Source organism: Magallana gigas, chromosome 7, assembly GCF_963853765.1.
Source record: "Magallana gigas chromosome 7, xbMagGiga1.1, whole genome shotgun sequence".
NCBI lineage: Eukaryota > Metazoa > Mollusca > Bivalvia > Ostreida > Ostreidae > Magallana > Magallana gigas.
Window position 1 is genome coordinate 12,708,105 of NC_088859.1, and position 20,245 is coordinate 12,728,349.

Sequence of the window (20,245 nt, forward strand, 5' to 3'; positions counted from 1 at the left end):
ATAAAAGAAATGTTCAAAATTTAACGCTAAAATGTTTTGAATTATTTTTTCTTCTCTAAAGGTTAGTGAAAATAATATCATATTAAAAAGTTTAAGACAGGTGTGATGGGCAATTTGTTGACCACTCAGCCTATTTTAAGCACCAGTTAAGTCTAAGAGAGTAGGTAGGTGAACAAATGTCTACACTAACATTGATTTGTATCATTATGAACTTAAAGATAAATAATGTATACATTTTAATTTTAATTAAATAGTTGATCTGTTGATATGTTTTATGTAATTTACAACTGTATTACGATCTTCATTTTTGTTTTGTATCAGGTATTTATTTAACTATTACAATTTAGACAGAAACTGGTATAACTGTGTGATATTTGTTTTAAGAGAAAAAAATAATTTGATTATTTAGTCATTTTGAGCAGAATCAAAATTAAAAATGTTTGCATCAAGATCAGATTTAAATATAATTGAAATAACTTGAAAATGACATCAAATAGACAATGAATTCATTTTTGTTGTTGCTCAGCACCCATCGAGATTAATTATTCAAAATATTGAAATCCAATATTAAATAAAGTACTTAAAATATATATCAGACAGCAGCATTAATAAATTTAATAGAACTAATGTTTCACAAGCACCATGATACATGAAAGTATACTCATTTTAGAGACATTATTTTTGCACTGTATAAAACCCTGAAACCTATAGATAAAGAATAATAAATAAAGATATCATGTGATATGCTTGTTAATGTACATGATTTAAATTAAAGAATTTTGTCTTATTTTATGTTAACGTAATTTAATGAAATTGAGCATATATAACTTGCTTATGTTCAACTGAATAACAAACCGTACGTTCATTAGATGCATGATGAATTTCAATTTTGCATTGTTGAAATGTTTGGCAAATTATTATACATGTGAGATCTACATTTGAAATACATGAAAAAGAACTACAAAGATACATAGCTGCCCAACACTGTGACAATGCTGACATGCATTTTTCAACTCCAATGAAAAAATCCACACATTTTTTATTTCCTCCGCCAAATCCAAATACCTTTAAAATTTCAAACAGTATTGAATCCCGAATTTAAACATCAGTCGTTAAAAACAAATATTGAATGCGTTAAGTTGTAAATTGTTAGCCAACAAACATGGATTTGAAACGCCGTATCAAGCAATGCAGTTTTACCCAGCCTACGAAAGCATACCTACAGTTAAACTGATCTGAACAGCCAAAGGAATATTCGATATTACTTAATAACAGCGACTTGTTTCTGGCTACCACAAGATCAAATAAGTAAATTACAGGTGACATGGCAATCGATTACTGGTAATCAGCCGGACCCCCCCCCCCCTTACTGATTTATACCAGAGGAATTTTAAACCGTATAAAATAAAAAAATTCCAGGGTTACTGATAACGGTTCAACTCGATGACCCAAGTTTACTAAAAGTACAAAACGTATACGAGTGACTCGGAAATTTAATTAAAAACTTAATGCAATGAACATGTCTAATTCAATTAAAGTAGTAAGTAGTTTATAGAAAAGATCATTATCATGTACATCACACTGCGATATGACCACTTTCCAACTATAAATCCTTCAGGGACATGCAATTGTTACAAACTTTATCATGAAAACCAAACAATGATAATATAGAAAAATTCTTTTATTCATTATTCATCGGGAAATATTTTCGATCGTTGATGTTGAAAATTTTGTTCGTAGATTGAATACCTACATATTGATAAAAAAAAGAAAAGAAGGGTAGATGTAGAGGTCAGAGGTCAAGGTCAATTCTATCGAAAATGAATTGTATCATAAAATATTGGTTATGTCGTCAATGTACAATTTAATTTCAGGTGGTGGAGAGCACAGGAAAGTTAACAATTAAACTTTATTCTTACGATAACGTGCAAGGAACGACGTACAATGGCGCATGCTGCGACTCAGACGTGAAGAAGTGTTTGCTCGACAAGTGCGATCTCAAGTTTGACATCTGTGTTGGGTAAGTATAAAATATATCTCACACCAATTATATACATTGCTGTTTCGTTACAAGAAGCAACCTGGTTTTGAATTTATTGAAATTTTGTCCCATTGGAGATACCCTTTAGAACCATTTTAACAGGAGCTTGGGCTTTGGGTAGTTGTCATGGTTGTGTCCAACAGCAATGTGACGTAGCCCTGTCTATTCTCAGCCATAGCTCATTTGAGCTAAGACTACGCAACCGGCGTGTATTTCACTTCAAACCAGTGTCATTTTCACTTGTTTTGACGCAAGAAATAGATAGTTACATAGGCCTACTACCGAAAGTCAAAGGTCTTGTTAAAATGGTTTGAGATATGTAGGTCTGCGTGAAAGCTAAATGCAATGAACATATTCATTGTTGGAAACAATTAAGCTGCAACTTATTTATCGAAACAATATGCACATGTTTATTACATGTATAAAACAAAAAATATGGATAATGTTATTTTTTCGTGTTGAAACATTTGTTTTGTTTTACACTTTTAAAATATAATTATTTTTTGTGATTTGTTTACTAATTACGGATTATAGTATTCGTCTTTGATTCAGAAAATAGCTCTTTTGACAAACTGCGGGAACTTTTATGATTTTAGAAAAAACAGAGATGTATACGACTGTACTTATGGCACTAAGCAGGTGATCTCACACCCTGACATGAACAGTATTGAGTTCACCGATGTCTTCGACTTTGCAATCACGAACAGTTTGAAGGTATATTGATATGAGTTGCATGGGATGGGTAAGCGTAGAACCAGACATAGAACATAAAAATACTTCTTCTTTGTTTATTCCCTTACAGTATTTACAGGCTCCTTAAAAAGTGGAGAAGATCATCTCGTTCAATATTAAATTTTCTATTTGTAAATTTATTGTTGGCTGTAAGAAAAGGGGGAGTGCCCCCCTTTTATTTTTGCCCCTTTCGCCCTTGCTGTCAAAGTGCGAATTTAAGACTATACTCTGTCCCAAGATATTTAGGATTCACATTTGGCTTAATTGCTTGATATTTATAAATACCTCAGGATTTAAACAATGTTCATTCAAAAGTATGAACAATTTCCAAGATTTCTCAGTCAAAACACCCCTGTTAGCTTATCAGGTTTCAATACAATGCTAAAAAATGTGATGTCTACGGAGATTTTGTATTGCAGCAAGCCCGGATGATAATGTTGAAATATTGCGCGATGTATTCCAAGTGTAGAAAAGATGTAAACATTCCCCATTATAAACCTCCGTAAGGAATCTGTTTTCGTTCATGTGATTTTTTTCCGAGTGAAAGATGATAATGTGTCAATGAAATTATCTTGGAAAATATCCCTTTCAACTATTTTAATTGCACTTCTTTCACAGGTAAGTGTATTTTTATTAAAAATCGTCCAAATGTGCTGCATAAATATCTTGGGACAGACGTACCATAGGCGAATTCTATAATATATTGCAAATAATATCTATGTTAACACAACTATCTCTGGGCAAATTCAAGACGGGGCGAAACCGTTTGCAATTGTTAAAGGGTGAAAATAACAAGGGGCGAAATAACCCTTTTTACAGTATGTGGCCCATGATCCTCTTGTAATGTTTGCAATCTTATTCATTAAAACAAATTCAATGTCAAGAAAAAGAAACTGACTCTGAAGCATGTCTGTAAGTTTTTTAGTCTACGTACTACATTTGGTATTATGAAAAAAAAAAAACCAAATTGTAAAAATGTTTTTTGTGGTGTTATAAGGATGGTTGCATGATATGCTTGCTCATTCCTCACTTTTGAAAATATGAACATGTTTATCATTATATACTGAAACCAAATCCCTTCACAGTCAACAATGTTTGAATGCATATATTACTAAATTTAATTGATTCTAAGCATAGAGACCTTAATTATTATTATGAAAAAATATCCACAATTCAGTTTAATTAATTGATTTTTTAAATAATGTTTTCTAGTTTCAATAAAGATTAAACCATTTCAGATATTTGATATAACATGTTCTACATGCATTTAATTTTTTTTTACTTATATTTGACTTAATACAAATGTATATTTGTTAACAGGAGGACTTGTACATACGGGTAAATGTGACAGACCAGGACTCGGAGGAGGCAACTGATCTGGTTGATGCCTTTCATTCTAAGTATAGCAGGACAGCCTTCTTCAATTCATCAGTGGCTGAATACATGGATTATTTTATCACAGGAGAAAGGACAAATAATCCAACAAGGTTAGTGTTTAATTATTCAACTTTGAAATCTAAATGAAAAGCAAGTGATCTTTGCTGAATGTGACAAGTTTATAATAATATGATTGGATATTTAAATGTCTAATCTAAAGCAAATTTTAAAACATTTAACTTCGTTTTAAATGTCTAAGTTTCACTAAGTCACTCAGCTGACACAATGGGAACCAATGTTTGTCTACTGTAGTCTGTTAACATTTTGAACTTCTTTTGAAATATGTATTGGAAGCTTGTCACATTCAGCAAAGCAAATTGCCAATCTTGACCAAAGATGTAGCATCTATTTGTGAGAGGAATTTGCATTGTAAATTTTATGACCCTCAGAGGACTTTTAAGTAAACATTTTAATAAAACTACATGAACATTCATTCAATCTTCATAAATCCTTTTAATTATCTACTCCACTTCAACTATGGTCAATAACAATACTTATTACAATAATATGAATATGGCCTTTAATCTTGTTTAATATATTATCTACTCATATCAAGATGAATTGAGAGGTGGGTCGGACAAGTACTAGTGTCTTAGCTGATATCATCCCCACCTTCCTATCATATAATTTATTTAGTAGGTTACAATTTAACATTTACATTGTCTCCGGTGACTATGAAAGCCCAAGGGCCTCCTATTAATTACAAGGGAAAGAAATCATTTTTTTCAAGAAGTTGGGTTGGTAATTGGTAGCTGGCTGTCTATTAGCTGTTGGATGAAAATAAATGAGATTCTGATTTGATTTTATTTGAACACATGCAGCTAGAATTGACATTTAATGTTGTTATACTTTCATGTTAAATACTGAAATCTGATTGGTTTAGACGCAGTTCATAATCCGTTCTATTACCCTCAGCATTAGCAATGCACTTAGCAACGGGTAACATTACAAATTGTATGTATACATCTGAAGTAACGTCGGTACTTGCAGGTTGAATTTTAGTTTGGCGTCTTACTGTGACCAGAACTACTATGGGGAGGACTGCAGTATAAACTGTGTGCCAGAAGACTTTGGATGTAATGGACACTACAGGTGTAGAGCCGATGGAACCAAAATATGTCTACCTGGCTGGAAGGGGCCAAACTGTGACATACAGATCCCCGGGGGAGAGGGAGATTGTAGCTTCTATAAAGGTACTTACCAGAGAGAGAGAGAGAGAGAGAGAGAGAGAGAGAGAGAGAGAGAGAGAGAGAGAGAGAGGAGAGAGAGAGAGTTGTAAAATGTTTAGTATTTGAAAATGAAGAAACATCATTCATAAGGATATATTACACATGTACATACAAATTTTTTACCAGTCTTATTTTTAGAGAATGATAAAGAAAAGTTCTAAACTGAAAACTTATTTGATTAAAATATTGGGAAAAACTTATGTGTTAAGAGGGCTAATAAAAAGAGGAGAAGGTAATTTTATTTCTGACCATATAAAATTTAAAATACAGTAAAACTCGGTTATAGCGAAGTCCTAGGGACCGATTGATTTACTTCTTTATATCCGTAATTCGCTATATCCATATAACGAATTCGTAATAATAGCTATAGCGAATTCACTATATACATGTATTCTTAGACCAGACTATGATTTTTGCTAATTGAGGCATAGAATAAAAATACATTACTTTGATACCTTTAATAATTGGATTGTAAGTCGAAAAAATTATATGAAAATAAATTCATTCAAACTATTATGTTAAAGGGTAGTGCAAACTTTTTTAAACTGTAAAGACATTTGTTATAAAAGTGTTAAATTTCGTTATAATTCACCTCTACGGGACTCAAAATCAGTTCGCTATATCCGTAAATTCGTTATATCCGAATTCGTTATAACCGTAAAAATTTGCAAAGATTTGTTAAGAATTTTACCGGGGACTCAAAAAGACTTCGCTATATATCCGTGTTCGTACTAAACAAGTTTTACTGTATATACTTTGAATGTATACTTTACTCTTTTAATTCAGATGCTAATGAATTATTGCCAAGCTTATGGGAGGGTACCTATGCCTGCCCTGATGGGAATTCACACACAATACAGGTGAATGTTACACAAAGAAAAGTGGGTAGTATACTAATGGGTGCTGTTTTGACATTTGAGGGAATTTCAACCACAGCTACTGGAACCTTTGGTCATAGAACATTAAACATACAAAGTAAAGAGAATAATAAAACTGTGGTTCTCTATGCTAATCAACCACAAAACAGTTTGACTACCATGGATGGAGACTTCGAAATAGATGGGAACAAATGCTCAGTCACTCTAAATATGCAGAAATGTGAGTATACTTTATTTAAAAAGTACCAGTAGTTTATATTATGTGTTTGATACTTCACTGACATAGATCTATAGCTGTTACAATACAGTTAATTTTTCTGAACGCATTCTAATTAAAAGCAAAAAAGAAGCTAAGTAAAACTAAAGCAAATGTTAAAAAAAACATAAATGAGAAAATATTAAATATTCTCATTGATTTTTGATTCTTTAGCATGTTTGTTAATTAAGACTCAAAAAAAGAATATTTGGTTTATATTAGAATAAGATTTAATTAAACCACAAATATAATCTGCTTTATAGTATCTATAAGGGTTATACATGTATACAGTTGAACTTCGATATCTCAAACACTGATATCTTGAATACAATGGATATGTCAAATTGATTTGTAAGTCCCAACCACTTATTTTTTAAGCATTTTACCCTCAATATCTCAAATGCTCGAATATCTCGAAGTTTTTAAAATGCCCATCTAGTTCGAGAAAACGAAGTTTGCCGGTATTTTTGCTGTAATGTATACTTATTAATGATAGCTTGATCACAAATATTGAATCTTTATATCAAGTTGCATTCCTTATTGTTGGTCTATTTTTATATAGATGCATCATGTTTGTTACAGCTTATTTCAACTACTGTGGAACCGGGACTTGTGTGAGATATGGTCAGCAGAAAGACGAATACTACTGTTGCTGTGCTAATAGCAATAAAGGTACGCATCCACTTCGAAATTCAAAGGTTATTAATTTAAAGGTGAAATGGAATTTTAGCAATATAAAGTCATTTAAGTGACTAATTAATGAGTCACAATAACGATATATGAAGATATACAACTTAATTATCAAACTTTTTATTTTAAAACAAATTAAACAAACTATACAGCATATAGTACCAGTATTTTAAATGTTAAAACAAAAATGATAGGAATAATATTCTTGGCTTTGCAATATCCACAAAATCCAAAAACAATTTATCAAGCCAGGAAGCTCAAACAGTGATGATTTCTTTGTGTAAATTAACGTTTAAAAGAATTATTATACGATGCCTAAAAGAAATAAATCTTTTGTTTTTTCTTTAAATTTTTTTAATGGAAATCAAAAGAGAAAAAAACCTTTTTTTTCTCATTATAGCAAGTTCTACATGTGAGACTACAACAACTGCAGGAGTGACATCACCAACTACAACAAGCACAACAACAACACCAAAAACAACAACAGAAACACCGACAACACAGAAACCAACAACACAAAAACCAACAACACAGAAACCAACAACTAAATCAACCACCCCTGAAACAACAACCACATCAACAACAACAACAACTACACAGCCAACCTCACCAGAAACCACAACCTCTACACCAAAACCCACCACGGAACAACCTACCACAGAGTCAACCACCAAATCCACCACCACTAAAGCTACTACCATGCCAGGCACCACTGAAGCCACCACAGTCACCACAAAGCAATCAACTACACCGCCATCAACCACCACCACCACGATGGCATCTAGCCCTACTACAGTGGTGACAACCAGTAAACCAGTGACTCCATCAACTTCCCCAGTCCAGGTTTTGGAAGACAGTTTCTTCATTAATCTTCTCGACAATGAAATTGATACCCCCTTGGCTGATGCTATAAAGGATGCATATGTGGAGGCAAATAAAGGTATGCTTAATTTTTTCTTTTAATTGCATGTTCTTTATTTAAACAAATGGATAAATTTCTCAATACACTTAATTTACTGTATGTTATGAATAAGATATACACTCAAAATTTATTTGAAAAACAGTCTTTCTCATTACAACAGACTTTTTGATATTGAAAAAAATTATGTAACAACATTATCTATGCACAATTTGATAATGCATTAACTGGACATTGTCTCCTGGTATTTCATGGGGCTTCCACCTTTCCCTCTATTTATTAAAGGAATTGTACAAATTATATATCTCAATTACTGGGAAGATCTGCCATCATCACCATGCAGTTCCAGTATATTTTTCTCTCCATGCATTATATGTCTAACTAATTACTAGACTATTTTTCAGAAGGTATTTTGATTATGAAAATTGAAAATTCTGTAGACAATTTTGCTGCTTTGTTCTCAGGTGACTGTTTAATTAAAAGACCAATAGGCCTCATGCTAATAAACCTAACATTTTTAATGCTAATTATATGAATTTGGTGTTTTCACAGATCAGAATTTACAAAAGAAGAATATAGAGTTTCTAGACAGCATACTAATTTCAAAATATGTCTACGAAAAAAGGTTTGAGTGTTTACAATTTACATTTTAGTGTAATTCATAAGGGTTTTATAAGTAAATGTAGTTCTAAAATTATTAAAAAGGTAATTGGATTAATTATTTACTTTGAATAATTATCTCTTTGTCATAACTGAATTTACTGAAAAATCATTTTATGAAGAGCAAGCATGTACAGTACCCTAAAGGTATATTACCGGTAATTTTGTTGTAGGAAACACCGAGGTGAACTCCTCTCCTTAGTGAAGTATAATATTTCTATATCTGGCGTATCTGCCACCATCAAAGTTCCCGCCAAGCATGATATACAGATACAGGTCATGAAACGATACACAGACAATGTAAGGGTTTATGAAGTATCCAACAATCTACTGTTCCCCGAGACATTCAGTTTCCAACTCAATGTTTATGGACCAGGGCCAGGGGATGATGAAATGACCTTGTGGGAGAAAGTCATTCTGGATGTTTATAACACTGAAAGTAACTGCAGTAAGTCAGAGTTTTTTTTTCAATGGTAGATCCCCCCTTGTCCTCCTCTTTAAAAAAAGAAAGCTTCGATCATTTTGATCTGTAAAGGAAGATTAATGTACTTGTTTAGGTGTTATTTGAAGCATTTGCAATGAAATATGGTTATAACGAAGCACCAGGTCCCAGCTTTGATTTGTTATGAACCTTATTTGTTTATATTCAATCAGTTTATCTTATTATAACAAGGTACATGTATAATTTTGTTTAGGAGAGTATTTTTACCTCACAATTTGCCCTTTTTCTATTGGAAAATTGTAACGGACTCTAAAAGACTTAGTCACATGAAAAAAGTATAAATTGTTAAGATAATGTGATTTAAGCAATGGCAATAATAAGAAAAATACAAAATATATTTCATTTTTAAGATAAAAGAAATAATACTTTCTAATCATTATAAGAGTGAATTTGTTATAAGCTCTGTGTTGTATTGTATATGCTTTCATGAAATGGATTGGTATTTGCAATCTCCCTCTAAAAGAGTGATATCATAATATCTGAAAACTTAATTTACACCTTTCAAAGTACTAGTATATCTGAGATATTAAAAACTATTTTCTTTTCAGGTTCACAGGCCTGTCAACTGAATTCAGTCTCAATCAAATGCACAGATGAATACATGGATTACGAAGGGTAAACATAGAATACACTTTCATCTGGTTGTCATATTTTTAGCCAATTTTAAAAGATAATAAAGATAATGTTAAAAATAAGTTTTGGAATTGATAATAGAAGGGTACCAGTATATAAATAATGCCTGTTTGGGAGGGTAACAGTTGAAATTGACACCCAAAGGAAACCATTGTCAACCAACGCGAAGCATAATTTATGCGCATAATTTAAGCGCATAATTTACGCGCATGTAACAATTCGTTGTGTTACCAGTTGCTAAGTGTGTTACTAACGCTAAGGGTAATAGAATGGATTATCAACTGCGTCTAAACCAATCAAATTTCAGTATTAAACATGAAAGTATAATAATATATAAATAGTGCCTGTTTGGAAGGGTAACAGTTAAAATTGACACCCCGAGAAAACCATTTATTATACTGAATGTCTTAATTTTAAAGAGAACTTAGTTGCTTTTATGTAGAAATGACGTGCTTTCTTCGTCGAACCGTACGCGCTTAATTTACGCACATGTAACAGTTGGTTGTGTTACTCGTTGGCAAGTTTGTTACTAACACTGAGGGTAATAGAACGGATTATCAACTGCGTCTTAACCAATCAGATTTCAGTATTTAACATGAAAGTATAACAATAATAATTGATATTTACTCTGTTTTGATTCATAAAAAATAGTTTCAATTGTAAATTGTAGTTGCTGTAAATTGTAGCACTCTTACACACTTTGTACAATTCTTCATCTTTTTTGTGTTTTACAGAAGGGAAGTGACAAGGTTGTATATATACATATTTACTGGGATACTAGCTCACCCGCCAACTAATGCTGGCCCGTATATTCGAGCTTTGCAAAACCATTCAGCAATCAAGGCCACGTTCTATTCTGGCAGTCTCGATTTGCACAACCTGCTGTGGTACCGGCATCATTATGATCTATTTATAGAAGGCTCGGTGGATCAGAGAGACTTGCCTGAATTTGTGAGGAGGTTACAGAATGCATGGTACAGCGCTGAACCAGGTTTGTAAAGTAAACATTGAAATTTGGCACTGAATTGAGGAACTCTATTAAGGCATTAAACAACTTATATTGACCTTGAATATAAAATGGATCTTATGTACTGATCTGAATAAACTTCAGCTAGTATCACTGCATGAGTATGTCTCTTGGACAACTTCATGGCAACATTTCAACCCAATCTCCACTGCAACATATCAACAGAACTCAAGAGTCCCATGTGTCACATTTTGAAGTTTTTTCTTAAATTCATGTATTTGTTCATGTTAATTGAAAAATTGAAATATTGATGTCAATTATGTTTGGAGAAAATTATCTAAGAACTGTTTTATTTCTATACTGGTAGCATACATCTTAATTCTGTTGTTTCTAATTTCCCTTTGATTGTAGGATATAACTGTACACTCTGTAATGCGTCCATTCATAGGATAGAGAAATATGTTGGAGAAAATGGGTAAGCACTAGTAAACAATAGTTTCAGCGTTCTTTTACATGGAAATTGGAGATTTTGTATGGTTGATACAATACCGAAATGCCTTCTTATTTTTACGATGCAATTTATGATAGTGATTTCTTGTACAACCTCATATATCAGGCTCTTTGTTTCAACAGGGAGTCATTGACAGCTATAGTGTACTTCTTCAAAGTTCGGGAAATCTTTTCAATGCCGATTATGGATGAAAAATACAATTATATACAGTATATAAAGCTGGATAAATTGACTGATGTCAATGGGAACCAGTACAGATTATATAATGGAACAAAGCAATACCGCTATAGGCATGCTTACAATCTCCTCATAGACAGCCAGATAGACCCAACAGATCGAAGCCAGTTTACTGCAGCCCTGAAACAGGCATGGCTGGATTACAATGGTGTGTGGTAGATGAGAAAAGTTTATATAGTTTATAGAGTTAAAAAATAATTAGAATTGATACATAAATATGAATTGATACTGTAAATTCCTTATTAAACGCGAGGAATTATTTTCTGCATAAAATTGTGTGAAGCAGTCCTTGCGGATTTTAAAATCTTGCTCTTATTTTTCCGACAGTTTTGCGCTATATAAAATCATAACAAATAATTGCTGCTCGCAATATTATATTCTTGCAAATTTATGCAAAACAGCGGAATTACAGAATTAAGTACTCGCATAATATAATTCACAGTATACATATTTACATGTATCATCCTTCAATATATATTTATTTTGTGAACAAAACTGCATCATACTTGAACAACATTATCACAGATTTGTAACTGCATTGAATTTTGTTTTCAGCATCCCTGACTAGCATTACTCCTAGTTATTTAATGGAAGAGTATGTCAGTTCAACAGGGTAAGTAAGAGAAATTTACATGGGCAATTCTTTACACTAAGTCACTTACAGTTACTGAATTTCTTTCCCAAAGGGCCTAGCTCTAGAGGCATATGGCAAATTCCTAAGCAATTTTAACTATCATTATGTAAATCAGAGGTGTGTAAAATTCAGCAGAGCTGGTATCGCAAGCGCTTGCCAAATTTCCATATACCGGTACCTGCAAAACAAATTTTGGCAAGCGTTTGTGAGCACACTCTCTACTGAACAAGACTCAATACACTTCCCAGCTTTTGATGAGTTCCTGAATTTATTGTTATTTTATAATGATAATTATAGTATTGAAAAGAACATTCTAGTTTACCATTGAACTGTAATTTTTCATTGTGCAAATCTGATGTGAAAATCTCATAATGAAATTTGTTGGCAAGTGTTTTGCCAAAGATTCATACTTTGATATGTATGATTTTTATTTTTTACAACAGTTTATAGAAATAATGACTTTGAACAAGTTTGATATTTTATTGCAGTGACTTGGTGACCAACATTGTGTGTTTTATCTCGCTCGGTGACCTTGATATGGATGCTCGCCTGATTCCCGCTCCCTCAATGTCATGGTTACACCATTGGAGGATGAACCAATCAAATCTTGTCTTCACCAGGGCTGGAGGGCAGGCATACCAAATCTACACCAAGTTCTCCCTCAGTCAACTCCATCTCAGGACAGACCTGTTTTCAATGTATTTTGAAGGATATATTAAGCTTGAAAATTGGATAGAAATTCAGAAATCTCTGCAGAATGCATGGAATTCTACAAACTTTTCAGGTAGGCTATGCGGGACATTACAATGTTTGCAACTGTTAATGGTTTATCGAATATTCAGAGCTAAGATATGTGTGAATTTGATTGTGCATCTAAGAAGATTTTAGTTACTAATATGACTGAAATATTGTATTATTTTCTATTGCAGGAAAAAATATCAGTGTTAAAATCTTGAGGAGCAGTACCTATTCTGTGTATTTCAAAAGGTAATTTTTAATGAAGATGATAATAATGTGTGACAATGTTACATAAAATAACATTTTAATTGAATTAAGACTGTTGGATGAGGACAAGTCTTCAAGAATTATACATGTTAAAATCTCATTGATTTTTTCAGAGAGACTGTCACCATGTTATGGTATAGTCTCCGTGTGGATGGTAAACTGGTTTCCCCATTTACTGTTCTGTACAGCCAGAGAACACTGGTGTACAACATATCCATGGTCTCTCTAGCATCCAGATTCCCCGTATATGTGTTAAAGGACAGGCTACTCGACAGGGGGAACCAGTTTACTCTTTACTTTACCACCAAGATTAACTACCTAGACTTTGACCTTGGACTGAAGACTCAGCTTCTTGATGTTATCAAAAGGAAATGGAGAGGTAAAAATTTACTCAAACATACACTAATTTAAAATTGCTTTTTTGTATAAAAACAAAAACAAAAAACGGAACCGTTCGTCTGTATTACTGTTATATGAAGACCTTGTTTTGCCACAGAGATAAAAGGTATATTGTAGTTGGTCTGATGTATGACAAATAAGCTACTTAATACATGTACTGATAAGTTATAGGTTCAAGTCAAAGGTGAATGAATGACCAGTAAAAGTTCAAGGTCATTCATCAAATGCAAATGAAGGTCATTGAATGAGGTCAAGCTAAGAACTTTATGTTTAGCAAGACATCTTTTTTATAAGTGCCCTGCTATTCTTGCATCTAAACCATGAAATGAATGTGCTTTTAAATTGCAGATTCTGGTAACTACAAAAATTTAGATTTGTACATTGATTTCCAAGAAAAAGTGTATGGAACAGACAGGTAATATATTTTACAAAGTTGGAATTTAAGTTTACAAACACATACAATTTAAAATACGTGTATAAAAATAAAAATTGAACATTTTCATTTCACTGAACCAAAAGTTCTGATACAAAACATTTCAATTTGATCAGCATGGTACTTTGGAAGTTAGTATTCTACTTGACGTCCAACCAGCGAGAAATCCACAGTCAATTTGTCAGCTCTATCACTCACCAGCTGTTCCAGTCAGAGGAAATCAAGGGCATATCTGGTCAATTGTATCATTTATACAAAGGTCAAATGTCATCTACTTGGTTGTCCTACAACAGCCATTTCTCCTTGACCTTTGGCTCTGAGGTGTCAAGGTTGGATTGGTTAAAGGTCAAACAAACACTCTCCAGCCAGTGGTGCAGAAACAGGTTTGGTAAGTATTGTAACAGGTATTCTTTCATTTCAATGGGACACTGGTTATACCCAAATGGAAAAAATAATTTAAGACATATATATTTCATATGTATCTTTTTACTCAGATACAATTATTAGCTATTAAGTTCATTTCTTATGGTTCAATTATCTTAAACTGGGCACAGAAAATACAATCAATTCAGAGTTTGGAATTACTGAAAATTAAGTGTACTTTCATAGTAATTTTATAAGCATTCTAAGTGAGCCCATACATGTATTTTAATTTGAGAAATTGTGAAATATTTTTTAAACTTATTTAATCAGTATGTGGGAACGGACAAGATGTTTCTATTACCATTAAAGAACAGGAGCAGTACTGGAATGACATTTCAAGGTCAGTCTTTGTTAAATGAATTAGGTTTATTGTTAAATTTAACATTGTTACATTTGAACTTTGACCTGAATTTACAAGGTCTTGTTATGCATTTATTTAGCCTTTTTTTCCTGATTTTTCACACAACAGGCAATGGAACTGGCAGCTGGTCTACTTTGTCCATTACAAAAATCACCTGATAAGTTCTCGGTCTCATTCCTCCATCGATACAAGTAAACTGGATTTCTCTTGGACAAATGTATATAACGGAACTTATCACCTGGTGAAAGCAAGCGGTGGATGGTGGAAATTCTCTAGGTCATTCCACCTGTGGACAGAGGAGCACTTGACGATCAATACTGAGGCCATGGACAAGATTCGTTTGGTCTTGCTGCAAGCCTGGTATAAGATGAATGTCAGATCTGGTGAGTAAGGGGATTTTTTGTTGTTGTTTAATTTCAATATTTCTTGGCAGCTGTCTTCCAAAATCAGGCAAAATGCTTTTTATGCACCATTTAATGCACTGATTTATTTAGATCCTATCTTTGTAGCATTTAAAAAAAATTTAAATAGTGGTATATACATTGATGAAGAAATGTAAAGAAATATTAAGATTAAGATAAGTTTGATTTGATTTTCTTCTGCAGATTTAAAGACTTGTAACTGCATTTCCATTCACATTCTACCACAGCAAAGATATTATGCAGGAAATGGGTAAGTAGGAAATGTTGTGTTCTATTGATTAATGACTCAGTATCATTGGTTTCTTTTAAATGACTTAAACTGTTTTATTTTTGCAGAAAGTCACTTTGGAAGTTGACATACTTTATCTTATACAAGGGTAAAGTAGTAATGGATGCCCATCTATGGCCAGCATTGAATACTGCTCTAATTGACTGGAGCACTGTGACCTCTCAAGAGGTCAAGGTCAAAACTGATATTGACCTGTATTACTATCTGTACATGCTGAAGTTTTCTCTGAATCATAAGCTATCCATATCTGAGTATGGAAAGGTTGAGAAAGCCCTGACTCAGGAATACACCATTAAACATCCAGGTATAGACACTTGTTGGCATTGTAAATTGAATTACTTCATTCACATAGACACCCAGGTCAATATAGTCCAATAAGTTTTTTGTGGAGAGAGACAATACATTTATATGTTTTGATACTAAATTAGAATTTACTTACTATATTCTTGCCCTGATTTTACAGAATGTGGATGCCATGTTTCTATTGCCCACCAAGAAGAGGTCATTGATAGTCAAGGGTAAGAATTCCACCTACACTACACATGTGTCAGCTTGATTTTTATAAAATTAGTTCATCCTTGGCTCAAAAAACTTTACATTTAAAAACAGGTTGAATTGGTTTAGTAATGCTTTGTCTCACAATTTGCATAGAAAATCTTCCTGGGTAGTGTATTACCACCTTGTAAAGAATGGAACCTACCAGAATCCCTCTTCCTATACTCCCATTAACTGGGGCCTCTTCAGCTCCAAGCACAACTTTACATCAGTGGATGGCCACAAACTGGATTTCTCATGGTCTTGGTATGGAAATCATAAGTTTGTGGGATACAGCCAATCAGGAGGTTTGTTTCTCCAGACTTGGGTTCCTCCATCACTGTATGGCAAATTTGCAGCATGGTTAGAATGGTACTACCAAAGATATTTCAAAGGTAATTTTCTGAGTTTAAAGTAGATCAATTATATATAACATAAATTTAAGCCCCACTTGCTTATTTGAAAAACCTTTGATTCTTTTTTTGTATTCTAGACTCCACAGTTCATGTAGAGATGACAAATACAACCCGGGAGTACAAGAAAACAGATGGGTAGGTTGTAAAGATGTTAAGATAGGGTTCTCATGGTTTACATATTACCATTGTTAACAGTGGTTTACATACTGATCATTGCATATTCGAGTCATAGAGAAAAAAAGGTCTCTTTATCTCTTTAATGGAACTATACAGCAATCACTTTGAAATTTGATTATTTTTTAATTATAGGTCATCTGTCTGGCATCTTCCATTTATTCTGAAAGTCAATGGCAGCATTGTTACACCACCCTCCATCAACTCAACGACCTTTGAGACGACCTTCAACACAACATCGCAATGGAAGCAGAAGTTTACACTGGTGCATACAGATGAGGTTACGGACAAACACAAGGTCTTCTCTGTCATTTTCAACCACAAAGTGTCAGAGCAAGCTAAGGAGGAGATCAAGAAGGCCATCATTGCCACATTTGTTCAGCAACACCCTGGTATGCTCTGCCTTTACTCATTTATGATAAGTAATCTTAATATGCTTGAATAAGTTTTACATGATTAGACAATTGAAGTGCTACAAAAGTTGGCTGATTTGCCACCACGCTTTTCCTACTTGACTTACATTTTTAAACAGTTGCTTGTATTTATTTTAAGCTTAAAAAGTTTAAGCTTTTTAGCTTAAACTTTAAGTTTAAAAGTTAAAGTTTAACTTTATGACAAGGAAAATGAACTAAATAATATGTTACTAAAGGAAGTGTATTCTTTTGATACATGCTAAAATAACTACCGGTGTATGTTCTGTATTATTAGGAGTGAACTCCTCCTTGTTGAATTTGACCTTTGGAAGTCAACAAGAAACTTTCTCTAGCAAAGACAACAAAACCACTGGGTATGTATTAATAGATATGTAAATTTTTGCAAATTGACTTTATAAAATAAAGGAGCCATCAATATGAAGATTTGTTTTAAAGTTACAATCTGTGTCTCTCTAGGAAATCTTCGTCATGGGAGTTGAGTTACACCATCAGTGTTGGTGGTTCAACTGTAGATTCCAGAAGTACCACCAGTCTTAACACCTCCCTCTTGACCTCTAACCTCAATGTCACGGGACCAAACAATGTCAAGTACCAGGTCATCACAAACACGGAGACCCACACGTACATTGCTGCCAGTCGAGTCTCCTCATTGTATGTCAAATCCTTTGTGTCTGTGGAGGATATCAAAAAGATGGAGGAGAAAATTGCCATTGCCTGGAAACAGCAGTATAATAGTATGATCAAGATATTGAGAAAAGTTTCACAAAAAAAAATGATGTGAATTTTATAAAGTAAAGTTTTTTGGCACTAATTTTTAAATATTTTAGGATAAAAATTTCTAGTGTACTGTAATCTTTTTTTGCTCAACAGTTTCTGAAGAAGTAAAGGTGACCTTCATTAGGCAGAAACAGTATATGAACAACAATGGGTAAGAACTTCAAGAATTGATTTAGTTTTAAAGAAAGAATTTCTTGTGAATTTTTTGCAAATAATTTTGATTTTTAATACAGAATTATATAATGATAGATAAATAGCTCTTGCTGGTTTTGAAACACAGTAGATAAACAGAGTCCAGAATAAAATTTGTCATTCATACACACAATGACATTATACTGATAAATTAGGATGATTATTGTTATTCAGAGAGGCAGTGTGGAAGTGGGACTACACATTGAGTTTGAACAGTTCCCACTTGGTGAGGGCAGAGATTCCCCCTGTGGACCACACCCACTTACAAGGGACTGTTGGGAGTCTGGTCTCTGTGACAGGAAGGAAGTACCAGCTGGTCCAGTCCAGTGTCAACTTCCTGGACTATCGGATGCACTTCCCTCTGTATCTCACTTCAAAGATGGCTAAAGAAAACAAAGACGACTTCAAGAAATCACTAGAGGAAGCTTGGGCCAAAAAAGGTAAAATGTGATGTTTGATGTGATTTATTGAATATACATGTACAAATATCTTTGAGTGTGAACAAATAAGTTTAGTCTGTTATTATTGGAGTGTTATGTTCATACAGCTTCAAGAAAAAGTGAATTTGTATATAAAACTAATCCAACAATTTCTTGTTTTAGGTCTAGGAGCTGTGTCTGTTCAAATAGTGACACAGGAAGAAATTATTGACAAGACAACTGGGTAATTTTTCAGCAAATCAGTTCAAAAATGATCTTAAAACCAAACCTGATAGAAATATTTCCATAAATGATTGTGATAAGCATTGTATCTATTAGGAACACTAACCATGATAACAAACTTTTTTTCAGTGTTTCCTCTTGGAAACTTGTCTACTTTTTGAAACACAAATCTTCAAACGCTGTCGTGGACTCTCGAGTCACTGAGAATATTAATGCCACTCACCTGTTTCCTGTGGTTGGGCCGAGAGGTGTGTACAGGTATCGCACTCACCTGGACGTCTCTCAACACTTGTCCAAATCCATGTCAAAATATATCACAATCAACACCAAACTTGACATAAAGGGAAGAGCTACACTTGGACGTGCAGTTACTGAAGTCTTAAAAAGCAGCATCACGGGTAGACACCATAGATTTGTTGAATTTACATCTGATTGTTATAATATTGTTTTAGGATTTATTTTCTGTGAGGTATTTATTGAATTTAAAGTATGGTGTGTGTAATTTTGTAGAAACTAGCCTGAAAAGCTCAATATCTGTAGAAATAGCTGGACAGGAGGAATATTTTACCAAACAAAATGGGTAGGTATTTAAATCCAGCTATGAAATCTGATATTTAATATGATTACTCTGCTCTACACAGATATTTCTGAAAATATTCTTTGACTTTGACTTTTCTTTGTTTCTTGAAGGAGAGCTTGGAAGATTTTGTATTTTGTGAGACTGGGTGGTGACTATGTCCCAGCTACGTCCCTGGTCAGTATCGACCAGAACCGCCTAGTGGCTCTTCTGTCCAACTTCACCACCTCTCACAACCAGCGGATCCAGCTCATCAAGGAGATTGACCTGCAACACAGCTACAGAAATGCTTTCTCAGTTTATTTCACTTCCAAAGTGGCAGTTGCTCATTTTCTCAGAATTCAACAGTCGATAGTCAAAACATGGGAGAAATCAACAGGTTTCTATTTTAAAAAAAAATTTTTGTAAAAAATTTCTTTCAAATTAGGTTAAATTAATACCAAAGTAACAACAACAAAAAATAAATTATAGCAAGGAAAATACGAAAATTAAAAAAGTTGGTAGATAATCCATCATAATTGGTCAATTTATTTGTTTAGTCTATTGTTTTAAGGGTGTATTTTTCTTACAGTGTACACACAGTGCAACTGCCTTGGTATTGATAACATAACAGAGAACCACCAGGAGGAGGTGATAAATAGCCATGGGTGAGTAGATTTAGTGTGATATATAATATATACAGGTGCTTCAAGTTGATGGCTCTAAAGTTGTTTTATAGAAATGGTCAAGTTGATGGCTCTAAAGTTGTTTTATAGAAATGGTCATATATGTCAGTCAATCCAATTCTTTATTTCACTTAGAAACCAGATTATAGGTACTTT

At 33.3% G+C, this 20,245-nt stretch overlaps 1 protein-coding gene across 3 annotated transcripts in view; it reads left to right on the plus strand.

The window, feature by feature from the left end:
* Positions 1 to 20,245, plus strand: part of LOC105342777 (uncharacterized) — a 33,803-nt gene that overhangs the window by 1,641 nt on the left and 11,917 nt on the right. For all 3 annotated transcript variants that reach the window (XM_034454986.2, XM_034454987.2, XM_034454988.2), the window contains exons 2-37: positions 1,875 to 2,020; positions 2,638 to 2,755; positions 4,094 to 4,260; positions 5,201 to 5,403; positions 6,226 to 6,537; positions 7,156 to 7,245; positions 7,664 to 8,203; positions 8,735 to 8,807; positions 9,016 to 9,290; positions 9,893 to 9,959; positions 10,712 to 10,968; positions 11,356 to 11,419; positions 11,578 to 11,840; positions 12,248 to 12,305; positions 12,815 to 13,110; positions 13,256 to 13,313; positions 13,445 to 13,710; positions 14,079 to 14,145; positions 14,280 to 14,551; positions 14,857 to 14,926; positions 15,056 to 15,330; positions 15,553 to 15,619; positions 15,706 to 15,962; positions 16,122 to 16,176; positions 16,310 to 16,587; positions 16,686 to 16,743; positions 16,918 to 17,174; positions 17,491 to 17,569; positions 17,673 to 17,950; positions 18,087 to 18,144; positions 18,360 to 18,625; positions 18,788 to 18,848; positions 18,977 to 19,245; positions 19,358 to 19,427; positions 19,538 to 19,803; positions 19,996 to 20,071. In XM_034454986.2, the coding sequence (XP_034310877.2) occupies positions 1,875 to 2,020; positions 2,638 to 2,755; positions 4,094 to 4,260; positions 5,201 to 5,403; positions 6,226 to 6,537; positions 7,156 to 7,245; positions 7,664 to 8,203; positions 8,735 to 8,807; positions 9,016 to 9,290; positions 9,893 to 9,959; positions 10,712 to 10,968; positions 11,356 to 11,419; positions 11,578 to 11,840; positions 12,248 to 12,305; positions 12,815 to 13,110; positions 13,256 to 13,313; positions 13,445 to 13,710; positions 14,079 to 14,145; positions 14,280 to 14,551; positions 14,857 to 14,926; positions 15,056 to 15,330; positions 15,553 to 15,619; positions 15,706 to 15,962; positions 16,122 to 16,176; positions 16,310 to 16,587; positions 16,686 to 16,743; positions 16,918 to 17,174; positions 17,491 to 17,569; positions 17,673 to 17,950; positions 18,087 to 18,144; positions 18,360 to 18,625; positions 18,788 to 18,848; positions 18,977 to 19,245; positions 19,358 to 19,427; positions 19,538 to 19,803; positions 19,996 to 20,071 (6,332 nt within the window). The remainder of the gene's footprint in view (positions 1 to 1,874; positions 2,021 to 2,637; positions 2,756 to 4,093; positions 4,261 to 5,200; positions 5,404 to 6,225; positions 6,538 to 7,155; positions 7,246 to 7,663; positions 8,204 to 8,734; positions 8,808 to 9,015; positions 9,291 to 9,892; positions 9,960 to 10,711; positions 10,969 to 11,355; positions 11,420 to 11,577; positions 11,841 to 12,247; positions 12,306 to 12,814; positions 13,111 to 13,255; positions 13,314 to 13,444; positions 13,711 to 14,078; positions 14,146 to 14,279; positions 14,552 to 14,856; positions 14,927 to 15,055; positions 15,331 to 15,552; positions 15,620 to 15,705; positions 15,963 to 16,121; positions 16,177 to 16,309; positions 16,588 to 16,685; positions 16,744 to 16,917; positions 17,175 to 17,490; positions 17,570 to 17,672; positions 17,951 to 18,086; positions 18,145 to 18,359; positions 18,626 to 18,787; positions 18,849 to 18,976; positions 19,246 to 19,357; positions 19,428 to 19,537; positions 19,804 to 19,995; positions 20,072 to 20,245) is intronic.